This window comes from Nymphalis io, chromosome 27, assembly GCF_905147045.1.
Source record: "Nymphalis io chromosome 27, ilAglIoxx1.1, whole genome shotgun sequence".
Taxonomy (NCBI): Eukaryota; Metazoa; Arthropoda; class Insecta; order Lepidoptera; family Nymphalidae; genus Nymphalis; species Nymphalis io.
Window position 1 is genome coordinate 3,732,641 of NC_065914.1, and position 17,333 is coordinate 3,749,973.

The window sequence follows — 17,333 nt, forward strand, 5'->3', positions numbered from 1 at the left end:
CGACAATGACATACAATAATACATTTAACTGAAAATATTTACAATTGAGTCTTCTCGATGTGGACATTACATGCTTATATGAGGGCTTAAAAGCAAAAAAAAAAAAAAATTACATTAACACACACACACACACACATTACAGTAATTACAGCGTAACATTAGAACAAACATAAGAAAACTTATAAAAACTATCACCTATAAAATAAAAATAAATAACTAAAAAGCAAAACAGAATTAAACTAAACTAAAAAGTAACTAAATAATATAAAAATAGAACTAAAAATTAACCCTTTTGTGTAGACATTTTCTTTTTAATGGCCCTGATATTATCGTTAAAGATATCTATAGTATCTCTAAAACAGTTAGCAAAAGATAGCATTCTATACAGCGGACCATGCTGACCAAGATTGCTTCTTGTATGAGGCAAACAAAACGTCTTGCGATTCTGTAAGCGGCTACCGTCACGAGGCACTGCGAAACTTAAACGCTCGAGCAGTTCAGGTGCATCAATTAGGCCATTTATTAATTTAGACAAAAAAATCACATCTGCAACCCTTCGACGCTCCTTGAGTGACCTCACATTATAATGAGTAAGACGAGATTCGTATGAAAACAGTTGGCTACATCTAAAGTCCGTGTACGATAGGTGGTACAGAGTGAACTTGGTATCCTGGACTCCAAACAGTGCCACAATACTCAAGGATACTACGTACAATACTATTGAACACAAGAATTGACAAGTTATGGTCCTTAAATATTTTCATTTGCCTAAAAACTAGACCGGATATCTTAGATGCCTTCCAAAATCTTTCCACATACGGATAAAATAGATATAGGCCTATAGTTTGTAATATCTTTTGAATTTCCGGACTTATGTATCGGAGTTACTTGAGCAATTTTCCATTTAGCTGGAAATATACCTGTTTGCAAAGAACAATTATAAATAAGTGTTAGTGGTGCAACCAATTGTTTAGCGCATTTTTTCAGGAATATCGGAGCTAGATAATCTGGGCCCCTTAAGGGACCCCTTAAGTGGATCTAAGGTAGAGAGTTGTTTAAAAACTTCATCTTCAGTAAGCTCACAATTATTAAATGGTGCATAAGAATTCCGAAATTGAGTTCGATTGTTCAAAATTAATGTCGAAGAACTATTTACTACCTCATAATTTGTGCTTTCTATTTATACCGATGCGAAATATTTAGCAAAAGCGTTGCATATATCTTTCCCTCCCTTCACTACGTGGTCATCTAGAGACATTTCGTTTGGTATACGTTTAGTGCCATTTTTTCTTTGTTGTTTAAAAAAGTTCCAAAAATATGTTCGGGTCATTTCGAATACTATCAGCTACGCGTTCTTTAAAACTATCATAGCATTTTTTAATCATCATTGTGCAACGTTTTAAAAGAAAACAAAACCTAACTGCACCTAAGTGTTATGGGCAAAATATATATCGATGTATGGATGCTTGTCTAGATTTTGTGTTTATAGAAATGTATATGTGCCGTGTGCACACATGTGTAATTATATTCAGGCGCTCTGTGACCCAGGTGTTAATCGGACGTCGAATTTAATTGAAGTTTAAGGTAAGGAAAAGGTATAATTGGTGACCCCTTTGGTGAACCCCGACGTGATCTCATATAACATGACCAGCTCAAGCAGTTCAGAAGCAGGAGCACAGGACACTTACTTTAACGCCTGTTCACACGGCCGATATATATAAAAATAAATTTACTTCATCCAGCATGAAAACAATAATATATATATAAATTCAAGTGAAACAATAATGGGCTCGGCTTGTTGCCGATTCGATCAACATTGATAATCGATTCCAATGACGTCAGAGTGACAGATAAACAAACAACTATTGACCTTGAATCGGCGTGACGTCATTGGTCGAAATCTAAAATACGTGTGAGAACTAAAACAAGGATTAAAGATAAATAAAGAGCTTTGACATTACATGGATATGACGTCATTGGTCGAGATATAAATAATCAATTAAGTCGTATTTAATCATTATGGATTCGCGAATAAATCATTTGGAATGTCGATGAAGTTTGTAACGGAACTAGTTGAACTTGAAATTGAAAAAAAGAGAAGTGCTACTGTGTATTTACTGTAATTATATCGGTATTAAATACATTTTGCGCGTAAATTTAGTAATTAACTAATAGCATATTAATTATTATTATATATAACGCTGTGTCCCGGTGCTAGAAGGGCCTATATCAATAACCTTTTCTTTTGTTATATAAATAGAAACGAGGATTAGATGTTCTTTGTTCAATATAACATAACCCTTTTGTATAGTACTGTTGGTATGAACAATATGAACTTTATGCCGTGTTGCAAATTAATTTTATTATTTTTAAACGATTTAGCAAATGATATTTACATTTGAATCAAAAATATACTTTAGGCCTTTTAGCAATAGGGCACAGAATGCTTTGTTCCTTTCCTCGATTCATTGTTTTTTTACGTTTGTGGATATTTGCACCATTTTTTTTAAGGTATGGGTTTGGTATTATTAATTTTCGTTTGCAGTTTTTTCTACAATTGCCAACGCGTCCTGTAAATTACATAATACTTATAAATAAACACTTTAATGAACAAACTTAATTATTTCGATAAAAACATTACATACATAGTAATTTGTTTATATATTTTATATTATAAAATAATTGATTTTCTTAATAATATTTGACACAGTTTTTGATACTTACATTATTAAACTACGACTCTTGATCTGGACAGAATATTGTAGGTTGGCGATTACCCTGGAAAAATTAAGAAATCGGTTATGTTAGATGTGAACGTGGAAATAAGATACAGAAAGAAAATAAGGCGTGTGCGTGTGTGCGTGTTTGTTTGTATACGTTGTGTATGTGTGTGTGTAGAAACAAGTTTGTAGTAGTGTACGCGTTGAAGCGTGCAACTGTTTCGAAAAATGTGTTTATACTAGAAACGGAATAGCTTCAGTCTTAATAAAGTTAAATCATTTCTAGCTATACTGGCACAAGCCAAGCCGCTGCCACCAGCGGTATGCAAACGTCGCGTTTGGCACTAGAAGTCGGCAGATTAGGACGGTATGCGCGATTACTACGCGTCAGTTCCTTGGAAGGAACGTTGTTTCAATGGGAATGACCCGACTGCCAGCGCCGCTGCTGTCGCTGATGAGATTCTGTTAGGGATGGAATACTACATTCCTCACTCAGATCTCATCAGCAAGGGTACGCGTAACCTAAGCAGGCGGCATATCGCGCGTGGATCAGTGGCTGCGTTAGTGGGTTTTACTGGTGGTAGAGCTTTGTGCAAGCTCGTCCGGGTAGGTACCACACACTCATCAGATATTCTACCGCAAAACAGCAGTACTTGGTATTGTTATGTTCCGGTTTGAAGGGTGAGTGAGCCAGTGTAATTATAGGCACCTACCGGTGGTAGCGCTTGACGATTCATAATTACTCGTAGAAGTCTATTTGAATAAAGATATTTTGATTTGATTATGTATGTAATAATGTATGCATGTTTGTATGCCTCGTTGGTCTAGTGGCTAGATGTAAGGCCGCAGTTCAAATCTCAAGTCAATAATAAGTTATTGGGTTTTTCTAGCGAAAGAGATTGGCCGCCGTGGCCGAAATCGGTTTGGAGGACCTTATATGTATGTATGCACGTATGCAGGTATGTATTTACCCGGAAACCGCTGGTCGAGGTCTTGCAGGTCGAGTCGCTCGGGGCGCTCAGGTCGTTCGAGTCGGTCGGGGTCGGGGGGCGGTTGCTGCTCGCAGTCGTCACCCGGGAGACAGGTTTCCACCATTACCTCCAGGCAGTTCACGAACAGCTCGCTGCTCACCGCCGTGCACTGGTTCTAGGGGGTACAGTTGATAGTGAGTGCGCACGAATTCTACTGCCTATAATATATTTGCCATAATACGAGGAAATTAAAAAAAAAACAAATATTTTTCGTTAATAAGCCTTTTTGTTATTTTTTTACCTGTGCAATGAATATATTTATTATTACTAGACTTGATGTCACAAAAGACACGTGAACAAACATTAGTCAATTCATAACGACAAAATCTAAATTTTTATATCGCAGACAGGAGATTGCAGATTGTAGCAACCTATTGAGTTGTAATTTAACTGCAATTCATATATGGTATATAAACATCATCCGCTGCTAGAGATTTGGTCTCTACGAAATTGCGCCAACGCTCTCGGTTTTCCGCCTTCCAGTCCAGCACCTTCTTCAGATCCACCTGGCTGGAGGGCGCTCTACGTTATGATTGCCGATCCTAGAGTGGGGGAACTCTAGGCGTCGTCTGATCCATCCAACAGCCATCGGTCCTTCGACATACGTGACCAGGGTACTGCCACTTTAATGTACTAGTCATGCCAGCTATATTTTTAACACCGGCTCTTCTTCAAGTAATTTATTTTCTGATTTCAAGGACATACCTTGGTGAAGGGCCCCGCGAACCTCCAGAGGCCTCCGAAGCCGCAACTCTGCATGTAGTGCAGCTGCTGCTGACTCGCGTCCTCCGACGCTATCATATTCTGAAAGTTGTTTCAAAATCAAAATGTATTCAAGTAGACTATTAAGAGTGCTTTTAAGTCCATGTTACAATATAGAACCGAAAAGAATCGGCAAGATACTCGGTAGTTTCTTTTAGAGATTATACACGCACGCAGAAACAGAATCACAGTTAACCCTGCAGTCTCACCCACCTTACATCTCAGGGAGGAGGGGATGGCTCAAAAACAGCTCTGCATGGGAACGTGTTCCCGTTGCAGGTTAAGCTGAGCCACCTCCTTAGGCATTCATTTAATTTTATTTTGATGTTCCTTATTACGTGTGGCAATAAAAATTTATATTATTATTAGTTACTCTTTTCTTTTCTTCTTTTCACTGGTGGTAGGGCTTTGTGCAAGCTCGTCTGGGTAGTTACCACCCACTCATCAGACATTCTACCGCAAAACAGCAGTACTTGGTATTGTTGTCTTCCGGCTTAAAGGGTGAGTGAGCCAGTGTAATTACAGGCACAAGGGACTTAACATCTTAGCTCCCAAAGTTGGTGGCGCATTGGCGATTTAAGTGATGGTTAACATATCTTACAATGCCAATGCCAAAAAAAAATTATTACCTGTATGATGCTCTGTACCGCGCTCAGAATCACTTGATCGTGGCAATGCATTAGAACATGGTTGATCTTCATATCCAGGAGACTGTGGCTGTAATGATAATTAAAAATATCGATGACTCGTCTGATTATGATGGACCATGGTAGTCAATGGTACCCTACTCATCAGCGGACGTGAATAAAGTCATAGCGATTATCAATTTCATTTATAGAAATAACCAAATTGTTTGTAAACAATATGTATTCTTTTTATCATGTATTCAAAAATTTTATGTATTTTTTAATGACTTTTTTTGAATCAAATTTAAAAAAGTCCCTCTCGATTCCCACCCGACGCAAAGCCCATAACACAAGCCACATTTCCACGCTGTATGGTAATGGACAACCTTTGTGCCAAGTAAGACCCGGAGCGACTCAAAGTCAAAAATCAAAAATCTTATTCAATATAGAAGCGTTACACATACTTATTGATTGTCATAAATCTACCACCGGTTCGGAAATAAGCACCTCAGACCTGAGAAGAACCGGCGAAAGAAACTCAGCGGTTGTTTTTCTGTCAAATCCCCCCTCTAAGGCGACAGACAATCTCCCTGGTAAAAGTAATTTTATGAATTGTATTGAATAATTTAGACCAAGTCACTTTGACGATTGCTGAACACACTTCATCTAGCACAGCTGTTATTCTACAGATTCATGACTAAAATTCGAATACTCCATTCATTTTTATAGGGTCGGTTTTATTTCTTCACATATATTATAAAAGCGAAAGGGAGTTTGTTTGTTACGTTATCACGTGTTACCTTTTTTTTTAACGCTGGAAAAACACATTACGCGTTTCCCCCACGGGAACAGTGGGGGGTACGTGGGGCCCGCCGGTGTCCAAGGCACCGAGTGCGCCCCGAACATCGGAATAGCCACTAAAAAACCAGTGGTACCCTTTCCGTCTTAACGAGGAGCGCCACGGAATCGTTTTTGCATGCTACCGTGACGCTGAGAGCGTCAGACCTATCACGTCTTACCTACTCAACCGAACATCATGAAATTGTACATACAAAATATCAGGGATATAGAAAAGTATATAACGTACTTAAGATTTGTCCAGTTATGGGTCATCGACGAGCTGTTATGTTATATATAAATACGGAGGTCATAATAATGGTTATATATAAATACTTAATAAAAATAAATACTTACATGACGGGAAACACTTTCGGGAACACCACTGAGCCCTCCGCCAGGTACTGGTACAGTATCCTTATTTCATCTTCATCTATATACAAGATAAATATACATGTATACTGTATGTAATGAGTGTAATGACTGCCTCTTCGTCTAGTGGCTAGCTATAACGCCACAGATCGCGAGATCCTGGGTTCAAATCCGACGTCTAATCCGGTCGGGCCGATAAAAAAGTTATCGAGTTTTTCTGTTAAAGATTCTCAGTAGCGGCTCAGAGTCTGGAAGTTGGAAGTACACTTCCGTGCCTCGGAAAGCAGGTAAAGTTGTTGGTCATGTACTTGAACTGAAGTACATGACCAACAACTTTACCTGCAACTTGAAGTGAAGAAATAGAGTGCATCTGTGTTTGAATGTACATAATGTAATAAATAACGCATTAATATATACATTGTGTGTATATATTAATGCGTTATTACAATCAAACATATATAAATCAGTATAAAAATCGTCATACATTCATCCACATATCGGTGCAATTGCTAACCTTGAGAGCAAATAACCGAACACATTCAGACAACAACACATGGGAGCTATTTATAGCACTGCTAACGCCACCTATTGAACCGAACGAGAAATATTTTTTGTTAATAAAATTAAAACTAAACTTAAAAAATAAACTTAAGACGAATAAACACATTCGACCTCACTAATACGTTATTTAGCGGATAGACGGTTTCACACCGACTGTCTCTTTCTGTCATTAATAATGTGACTTTCGAAAGAGAAGGACAAAACATTGTGCCAAAAATTACTTGAATTTCTTATCTTTCATTTTATTTTTTGACAATTAAATCACATATGTAAATTAAAAACTAATACATTTCTCCACATCTTGTCTCGAAATCAATTATTACTAAATCGTTTATTTATTAACACGCTTATTTATTATCTATGGTATTCTGTGTTGAGTATTATTCCTTATTTATTATTATTTATTACCTGTGGTATATTTAACCAGTGTGGCGAGAACGGTCAAGACGAGCGCCTGCGTGGTGAAGTCGCAGAGCACGGACGGGTCTAGCAGCGAGTTGCATTCCGGACTGCTAGACTCTTTGTCTTGAGATGATTGCTAGCAAGGAAAAAAAAACATAAATACATGTATCGTCGAAAATATATACACTTATATATTGAAACTGGAATACAACGATATTATTTTTGTTTGATGGTACATAATATGATGAGTGAGTGGTAGACAAACCACCCGGTAGTACCCGGTGGTACCCGGAGGGGTAGACAAAGGCCTACCAAGTAAAAGTTATTGGGTTTTTCTGTCGATTCAGGAAACCCACTGGCGAAAGCGGGTTCCACGGTGGTCATGCGAGGGCAAAAACCCCTTAAAATCGCGCTATTGCGGATTTCCAATCGTATCGGATTATGAGAGTTAGAAATAGTGTGCACTTGTGTTTGTGCACACACATGCTAACTGTAATATCACTTGTGCAACTTTAAAATACTACAACATACAACTTTGAATATAATACATGTTGTGATATATATGTCAGAGATAATAAATTTAAGCGGGTATACGACGTCACTCATTAGAATAGCAACACCACACGACGTGATGTATGTCATGTAGGTTGGTATGAGACCCCTATATATAAGATGCCTATTTTGTTATGTAGCCGACTGATGGAAATATAAAATGTAAAGTCATGTGTATGTCAGCAGCGCGTGTGATCGTTTGTCTAGCGACCCCGCGGTCTCTTGGTCTCTCGCTCTCAGGACAGCGCCAGCGCCGGACGGGCGCACTGACTGATTTATTAAAATCAACATATTGGACGACAATGGCGGCCATTAAAATGTCATATACTATATTTTATTTTCGATTTTACATAATTCTTACGTCTTTAAATATATTATAATATATTTTTTTCATAGATATGTGATATTGAAGTTATTCATGATACCCCGGCAGAGGTGGTTCTATTATACCCCATACGAACAGTTCCCATTATAATCTTAAAACAAAAAAAAATAGCTGCATAATAGTCACCTTCGTAGCGGCATCCGGGCAATCGCTATCGCCAGACTTGGTGGACGAAGGGCGTTCAGTCTCGTCCGTGCTGCCGGGAGAACCACGACCGTCATCGTCTACCGGCTAGAAGATATTGGTGAAGTTATTGATTATATTTGTGGGTGCATAGGTACTCATGAGAATTTATGTGTAAACATGTAAGCTCTTGTACTGATCTCACGCACACGTTAACACACTTACAATGACAAATCTCACGCTGACGTCATCTAACGCTCGAAATCTTACGCTCACTCGTTTGACACTCGAAGTCTCAGTTTGTATCAAGTATACAGTGTATATTTGATGTGTAAATATCTTAGCACCTCGGGCTAAGATATTTACACATCAAATATAGTAACGAGTTAAAAGAATAGAAAAAAGCGGGTTGACTTCTATAGAGGGCAAAAACAACCTATTTGGTTTACTGAATAGCTTATTATAAAACGTTACAATATAATCTCAGGTTTTTCATTTCGATTTCAAGTGTTTGTTTACACTCCTCGTCTCTTAAGGAGAAAGTTTTGGATTTATTCCTCGATGTTACTCCAGTGCCCGTGTAACACATATGGTACTATTTTATCCTACACAATCCCACCCTCACGATATTTTCTTATGATGTGATCAATCACAGGGTCTTTCGATCTCTAGATCGAAAGACCCTGACACTGGCTTTAAGACCTCCTCATTCCGAAGCGGTTAGAGTAAAATTATATTATTCTGGGCTTGGTGGTCACCCTCGGCTGGTGGTGCCGGTGCCTTGTTGGCCTGGGCATAAATCTGGGGTAGATACTCCAGATATTTTAATCCGCGAACTTTGGATAACAAGTGATCTGGCAATTTAGCCATCTCTATAAATCTATGTTGATTTCATTCAAGTATTTAGCACTTTTGAATAGTCATTTTAGATAATATTCAAGTAAAGCTACAACCGGTTCGGAATGTTCTACAGAAATAGGACCAGAATAGGCCAACTCACGTCGAGTCCGCTGTCAATTTCCAAGTCCCTCGCGGCGTCCCCGGTCGCACCGTGCTGCACACTGTGAGCACGACCTTCGCTATCCTGCGTTTCAAAATGGTTATTTATGATTTGAACGATATGGTTGCTTGGTACGAATTAAAGGCAAAATTTCGATACAACTTGGTTTAATATATTATTTTGTCTTACTTTTGCCCATCCATTTGCCCATTTTGAAAAGATTTCGTAGATCAGCGGTTTTGGGGACATGACATTACTAGGTACGGGCTTTGTGCCCGTCTGGGTTTGTACCACCCACTCTCCAAACATTCTACCACTAATCAGCAATAATTAGTATCGTTGTCCTCCGGTTTCAACGGTGAGTGTGCCAGTATAACTAGTCACAAGGGACACAACATCTTAGTTCCCAAGATTGGTAAAATTTAATAAGCAGGTAGCAGTTAATATTTTTTACTTTATCGAGGCCCATTTGTCCTTCCGCTAAAGAGCATATACTCTAAACAGAAAAAACCAAGTCGTTGACGACATTTTGACTTAAAATCGTAACACGAACAAACGTGGATCCAAAATTTGTGCGTATCGTGTTATTTACAGTGCCAAGTGTTATTGATAATTATCTGTAGCGTGGATAGAGCTTTGAAACTTTCAATACAAGATCTTAGTTGAGCTGAAAAAAACCGCTGTTCTAATATCGGAAATTAACAAAGTAAATATATGTTGATAACACTATTATTACGAAATGTAAAAGAAATTCGTTCGCGAATAAAATTGTCTTCAATCATTCAATATCATAATTCTGGTTCCACGTTTCATAAATTTAACTAAAATATTCGCTAGTGGGGAAATTGATAAATACCTAGCTATGGATTTACTTTTCAGATATAAGCGAATTTCGCTAAGAGCGAATGTTTTGTAGTTATCTTAGTCTATGGTTTTGGCTTATATATTATGGGTATAGAAAGTATTGTTGTTACCATTTCGCATTTAGAAAAGCACCATCCCTTTGTATATAGAACAATGGGTAGGTAAATAAAGCTATAAGTAAAACTAGTAAGGACAGCATTATCGATTATATCTGAAAGGTTTTAAGGCTTCGTGTACATGGACGCGCCTACCGCTTGTACATTGTATGACTATCAATGATACTTAACCAGCCACCAATGTTTAAATGAGCAAAACCTTTGAATTTTTTAAACAGTCACACTGTCTTTTATGTCTATTGGCCAGTTTGGCTAGGCTGCAAGCTTCAGGTCCTGAGTTGACCCCGCGTCTGACTAATGAAAATTTAATTGTGCTTCTTTTGTTTGCTCAAAGTTGGTAGTGTTGACACTTATGCCTCGAGAAGAACGTAAATCATTTGCTCCTGTCCCTGAACCATCCAACTAAATCGAAATAGAGGCACTTAAGTTTGCATACGTACTTGAAGACTAAATTATAAATTATATTTGCAGTTAGCCCTAAGAATGGCCAATTTCTTGCTGCACCTGTTCCCTTAATTTTTAGAACTATTCAAATATTGAATTTGATGACGTGCCCTTTTAGTCTAAGTGAACAGTGTTTTCTCTCTTTCTATCATTATTCGACATGTCATGATTTGACATTCGAAAGAACAAGACACGGCATCGTTTACCCAATCCTCTAAACAACGTTTATAAGTAAAGCAGATAGTTTTCACCGGCCTTCCGAACGGTTCTATTATTCGCCTATATTCTAGAAACTTCTCGCAATAGTAGATAATATTAATAAACACTTTTCCGTTGACAGTAACTTTGACAAGTTCGATATAATGTACGCTATTAAATTACCACGCCGGTGCGATGCGTGTACGTTTGCGGTGCGGTTTTAATATTTACACAGTATTGCGTATAGCGGTGTGGCTGCGGCGCCATATACACGAACCATTTGGTACTTAGGTCAGGGTTCAACATTTGGCAAGGGACATAGCTTGCTAGATAAAATGAAATTTCTAAATAATTAAGACCGTTAATTAACATTATATATGTTATTTAGTCTACACAAACTTTAAACACGCCTCACATCTTTATAGAAATAACTAGAACAATTAAGATTACATTATAAAACTGAGTATATTTTTTTAAAATACAGGTTGTTTTAAATACACATAACAGTTGCTTATATACTCTGTTACATAAACTGTTATTATATACTCTGTTACGCTTTCACGACTAAATCACTAAGTTGATTTTGATGAAATTTCGTCTGAAGCTCGAAGGAGATAGATTCCTTTGCCCTAAAACAGTAAAGCGAAGCCGAGGACGAAAACTATATCCAATAATGATATATAACGTTACCCTCGGTGCTCCTATGGTGTCCTTGGAAGTAGGCACGGAAAACGAGCGTTGGGTTTTAAAACGCATCCTAGCCGACGCCTACGTAAGCGATGCAAAGCGATTACAAACATGCAGACGTTATGAATAATTAACGGTTACGACATATTCGTTTTTTAAATATTATTTATGATATATATATAAAAAAGCGTAAATTTAAAACAAAACATCGAAAAACGTCACGATGATAACGTTTCGTTTCGTAACGTTACAACGTGTCAACGAATATGTAATAACGTTTTGTATTAGTGAGAGATACAGACATACGGACGCAACGACACAATCCATACAAGTTGCATGAAATGTAATAGAATGTTTAGTTTGTTTACTGGAAATAGAAAATATATTTAGTTATATAATGACTTTTGGAAGACTATATCTGTGACGCCATCGTGACTTTGGTGACGTCATCGTGACCTCGTTTCGGACATTCATTCGGACATCATGCGATGAAACAGAGCTGTTTTTAGAGAATATCAGTCAATATTCCCTGATCAACGAACTGTTGTGACGTGTCTCTTGAACCGCGTTTAAAAAAAATAAACCTAAGAATTAATCACTCACTATTTTTTATTGAATATAGAAATAGAATTAAAGTAAGATATAGAATTATTAATCGTTCCTTGGGCAGCCATCGCGAGTGACGATTAGGAAGAGACTGGACTCCTGCCGAGCCCTACTTATGTCCTTCAGGCTAATAATGCTGACATTGTGATCTTGATTACCCACCCGGCGTTATTTCTTCCAAAGTAGGGGTATAACAGAACGCATGACGATCATTTTTTTTTATTGTATAGGTAGGCGGACGAGCATATGAGCCACCTGATGGTAAGTGGTCACCAACGCCCATAGACATTGGCATTGTAAGAAATGTTAACTATCGCTTACATCACATCATTTGTATGTCATCAAACATGTCCTAAACGGTTGGACCGATTTCGTTAAAATCATTTATGTGTTTGAGTTGGTTCCGTGGTTAAGATTAGACTAGGTGGCGCTTCGAATGTTATGTTCGAAATGGAATCTATTATGAGTATAAAAAGAAGTTCTTATATAAACCGTACGCTGTCACGACAGTAGCGTAATATATTGGTGGAAGATTGTTACATTAATATTAAATTACAAGGTAAATAAATAATAGAAATGTTTTACTATTTTTTAAAGAATACTGCTAATAGTCTTCCAAAAACCATACATATATGTACTATAGAAATACAAACAAGATACAATGTATATACTACATAGACGTACCGACGTGCAACCAAATATAAGTAAATAAGGTTAAGTATATATGAGCTGAAAGCACATTTACGCAATTTGTTTGCAGTGTTATCTAAATCTAGGGTTTTTATTTACATTAGCAACACTGGTGGTGGACCTCTGACTCCGAAACTAATATAAAACGAAGGAAAGAATAAACTCGAAGCTCACCGTAGAACACGTATAATATATTATAATATAATTTACACAAATGTGGTATATATATATATATATATTTTATTTATAACCAACCAGATTCAGTGTCGGAATCGAATCCACGTTTCTACCAACTGCGCCAACGGGCCATGAACTATCCGAAAGCGATTTGCGAAATCGCTTGTAATTATAAGATTTTACGTGTGAGACAAGTGTATTGAATGTCTATGGGCGGTGGTGACCAATTACCAACAGGCCCATTTGCCAGTCAGCCTGCCTATTTTCATTAAAACAAAACTCGGTAGACGAGAAGGGAAGTGCGTCATTAATGTATGACATGAAATCACTTAATGGAATAACAAAACCTTTAAATAAATAGTCTATCTAGTATAGTTTTGCATAAGAAAGTTTCATCTAAATATTTTTTAATGATTTGGTTGTACGTCGGCGCGATACAGAGATGATAAAAATTTAAATGAATCACTCGAATGACAAAATCGATCACCAACTGTGTTTCAAACCAAACCGTACAAAATGTAGACAAAATTACAATTAATACTTATAATGTTATACATTTATCTCGTGAGAAAAAGAATATAAAAATAAATAAAACATACTATATTTAAGCTATCAGCTCGTTATGCACACACACCGTCTTCACTTCGCGCCAATTCCAATATATATTCTATTTTCTCGCGCTCCACGATGTGCGTCACCACAGATGACAGATGGATAGACACACAGATAATATACAGGGTGACTGGTTGAATACTATCAATATTTTAGGAGGATACTCGGTACATGATTCTCATTCGAATTATGTAAAAAAAATAGGTACTTAATTTTTGACCAAATTTACAAAAATTTAAATTTAAATAAATGAAATGTGGACACAAGCCGGTGGCGCCGGCGACGCGTGCGGCGCGGTGTTGTACTGTGCCGCGCGTCACCTGCAACACCTGCCCCGCGGCCAATTAGTCAGGTGAGCGCCTCCGTAAGGTTCGGACGTCCGTTTTCCCGCGCGCGCGCCTAGCGATCGATCTTACGCGTATACTAATCTGTGTGTGAGTGTGACCTGTATCTCAGTGGACTGTGTGGAATCTACTTCACAAAGAAGGGCTACACACCCGTATCATTTTCGACATGTTCAAAAACTCACCGCTAAATATTACGAGCCACGAATAAAGTTAGTGTAGTTATGTAGGTAAATAAGTAGTTTCATGATTGACAATCGTTGTAAATAAGTATGATTCCATTTTTAAATACGCCGGAAATACCAAGATAGGTAAACAGTTCATATTAATTTTTGTCCCAAGTTCACATCATTTACCTAGTCAACAAATTTGTTGCTTAAACGAGTGAAATATCTTGGTATTTTTGCCTGTCCTAAGCCAGGATTAAAGTATGAAGGGGATTGGATCATGCTTGTTTATCAAAGGTAGCCTGCTACCCTGTTAACACGTGGCGGCGTTTGGATGTAGGTATACTACCGCGCGATAACTAAATGTACCTGTTTTGTGTCGACAGCGCAGCTAGGGACGCGTAATTAATTACATAACTCTTGGTTAACTTTACTTAGAAGTTTATTAATATTTATGTTATATGTAGTTTTTTTTAAATCATATATGATCGTCAAAAATCACGTCCTTAAGTATCGATAGTATTCAACCAGTCACCTGTATATTCATATTATGAAATACTAGTTAATAAATATTGTCGATGTGTTTACACTACAGTAAAATTAGTCATTAGTTACTACACGACAATTACTTATCATTAAGGGTTGATTAAAATTGTCAAATTCAAATTACTTTTATTAAATGGTCAGATCAGAATGGGATCCGACCTTTTGGAACTGACGCGCGCGGTCCGCCGCCCACGGTGACGTCAGACGTCGGCAAACTCGCGTCGATGCTCGCGAGAGGTACTTGTTTGTGATTGTGGATTTTTGATCGTGATTTGTAACAGCGTTATTTTAGAGATTAGATTAATATAAGTAAGAAGAAAAGGTTAAATTTTATATAACATCATGTACGTCTACATAGTAGACATAATCTCCTGAAATTATAATCCCCTTTTACCTTTGTCAGGCCGCAAAGTTATTGTTCAGTTTTTTTTTGCTAACGTTCCTTCGCTCGAGAACTTTCGATTTTTCTCTCGTCATTATCGATTTTCTTTATCAAATAATAATTTTGTCAATTTTTGGGATAGGATGTCGTTGTATCATTGTGAGAATATTTTTATGTTATGTTGTGTACCGTTAGTATAATACGTTTAGTAAAACTGTTTACTAATTGTACAATTTAGTTCGAAACACATTACCCAAGCTATAATTACTATATATACGTATATATCGCCAATTAAATAGCCTCTCTCGATATATAACTCCAAACTAAACACCAATAATTTAAATATATATGTCGAATTATACCTGATGTGCAATATTAAGTAAGTGCGGGCTGTGACCGCCGCTGCTCGGCGGCTGAGGGGTCGGGGATTTCCCTTGAAGAAAAAAAATGTTTGGTTAAATTCATGACAAGTAGTAACAGCATGTTAATGTCCCACTGCTATGCTAGGGCTTCATCTCCTTTCAAAGAAGTCTGGTTTATTACGCTGCTCCAATGTTGATGTATCTGACACAAAAAGGTTTCCTTTGCTGACATTTCTTTGACAGTTAAGAAGACATTTTTTGCACATGAATATTCTGTGTAACCGGAAGTAACCGAACTAGGGTTCTGCAAATAATCCAAGCTTATGTAGCCTCTTCATTGATCATCATCATTCATTAACATATATCGTTATGTATGATACATTCTCTTAATGGCATGAATAAAGATAAACAATCCATAAACATACTCCATGCGTTTCGCTAACGGCTCTGCTGTATTATATATGCTGTATTATACACTGAAAACAGTTCTTGATTAATGTATCTTTATTTATAATACAACACTATTGCACTTAACTACTTGTATACACTTTAAATTAACTTCCAAAGTTCCGATAACAGCTGCGCTAACGTTCAAAATGCTATTTTTTTACAAATCCTATTACCACAGACTATTTAGACCTCGACCAATGACGTCACCTCATTTCAAGGTCAAAGTTGTCTATTGATCTTTATTCCTCCTGCAATGTCAATGAAGACTATAAGAATTTTGCTAGTCAGTATTATGTCTTAAGCCTTACCCCCGTGTACTGAAGACGTAGTCTGGTCCAGCACGTCCCACGACTTCTGCCTTCGACCGTGACACGAGGTGTGGGAAGACTGTGGCTGAATTAGCATTGAAGACTGGAAATATGGCGTAAATTTCTTATTTATATATGTATGATATAGTAGATATTTAAGAAAAAACAGTAATAATAAATCTACTTCAGTAATACTGGTGGTAGGGCTTTGTGCAAGCTCGTCTGGGTATGTACCACCCACTCAAGGTTAAAGTTAGACGAAATGTGTGCTTCGCATTCGTGAACGCCTTATCAATTAGTTCAATTATAATTGTACTTGTAGATAAGTAAGCTTAATAAATCGTCAACTTTGAAGATTTACTTTACACTGTAGCAAGCTATTCCCGCCCTTACAACCTTAACATATATAAATATGTTATATCTTTGGTAAGATAATCACATCAAACGCGTCACACCGTATTTTACACGTGATAAAGGGATTTGTAGTGTCTACACAATGTTTTAAGTCCACATTTGGATATACGTACACAGTTGGCTATCGAAAGGTGCTCCATGTGTGCGTTCTTGGTATGTGCGTTCCATTCAAATATGAACTTTAAGTAAATTGTTGATACTTTAATTTCCTTTACCACGTGTAAAACATGCTGCAGTGTGATCGAATCGTACACAAGTTCTTAGACCTTCTACACTTCGATAAAAGGATAGCAATATAATAAGAAGTCTCCGAACGGACGAAGGGAGCTCGTGAACGGAATCGTGAGCTCTGAAACTTGGGAAAGACTCGAGGACAGAAGGCAAAAGTCGGGTCCAGTAGTGGGCTGTGATCGATTTAAAAATGACGTAATAAACATCGTTCCATACCCGACGGTGTTCAACGGCGGGACAGTAGTGGTCGCAATTATCCGGCAACCATTTCGGCAGCGAGTGCTCGACGGGACACCGCGACCGGACCTCCTCGCTGACGCACACCAGCGCTGTAACATACGATAAGTCAAAAGTTAAAGAACGT

General features: G+C 37.5%; 1 protein-coding gene across 4 annotated transcripts in view; it reads right to left on the reverse strand.

The window, feature by feature from the left end:
* Positions 1-203: 203 nt before the first annotated feature.
* The window catches only part of LOC126778765 (neurofibromin), an 89,445-nt gene continuing 72,315 nt past the window's right edge, over positions 204-17,333 (reverse strand). For 2 of the 4 annotated variants that reach the window (XM_050502390.1, XM_050502388.1), the window contains exons 54-65: positions 17,186-17,298; positions 16,325-16,427; positions 15,567-15,637; positions 9,372-9,455; positions 8,375-8,479; positions 7,318-7,447; positions 6,334-6,409; positions 5,143-5,230; positions 4,457-4,555; positions 3,692-3,866; positions 2,725-2,778; positions 1,060-2,570 (exon numbers count right to left, since the gene is read on the reverse strand). In XM_050502390.1, the coding sequence (XP_050358347.1) occupies positions 2,774-2,778; positions 3,692-3,866; positions 4,457-4,555; positions 5,143-5,230; positions 6,334-6,409; positions 7,318-7,447; positions 8,375-8,479; positions 9,372-9,455; positions 15,567-15,637; positions 16,325-16,427; positions 17,186-17,298 (1,049 nt within the window). In that variant the 3' untranslated portion in view covers positions 1,060-2,570; positions 2,725-2,773. Of the gene's footprint in view, positions 921-1,058; positions 2,571-2,724; positions 2,779-3,691; positions 3,867-4,456; positions 4,556-5,142; positions 5,231-6,333; positions 6,410-7,317; positions 7,448-8,374; positions 8,480-9,371; positions 9,456-11,683; positions 11,762-15,566; positions 15,638-16,324; positions 16,428-17,185; positions 17,299-17,333 lie in introns of those variants that run through there. The other 2 variants (XM_050502391.1, XM_050502389.1) reach the window with 2 other exon arrangements.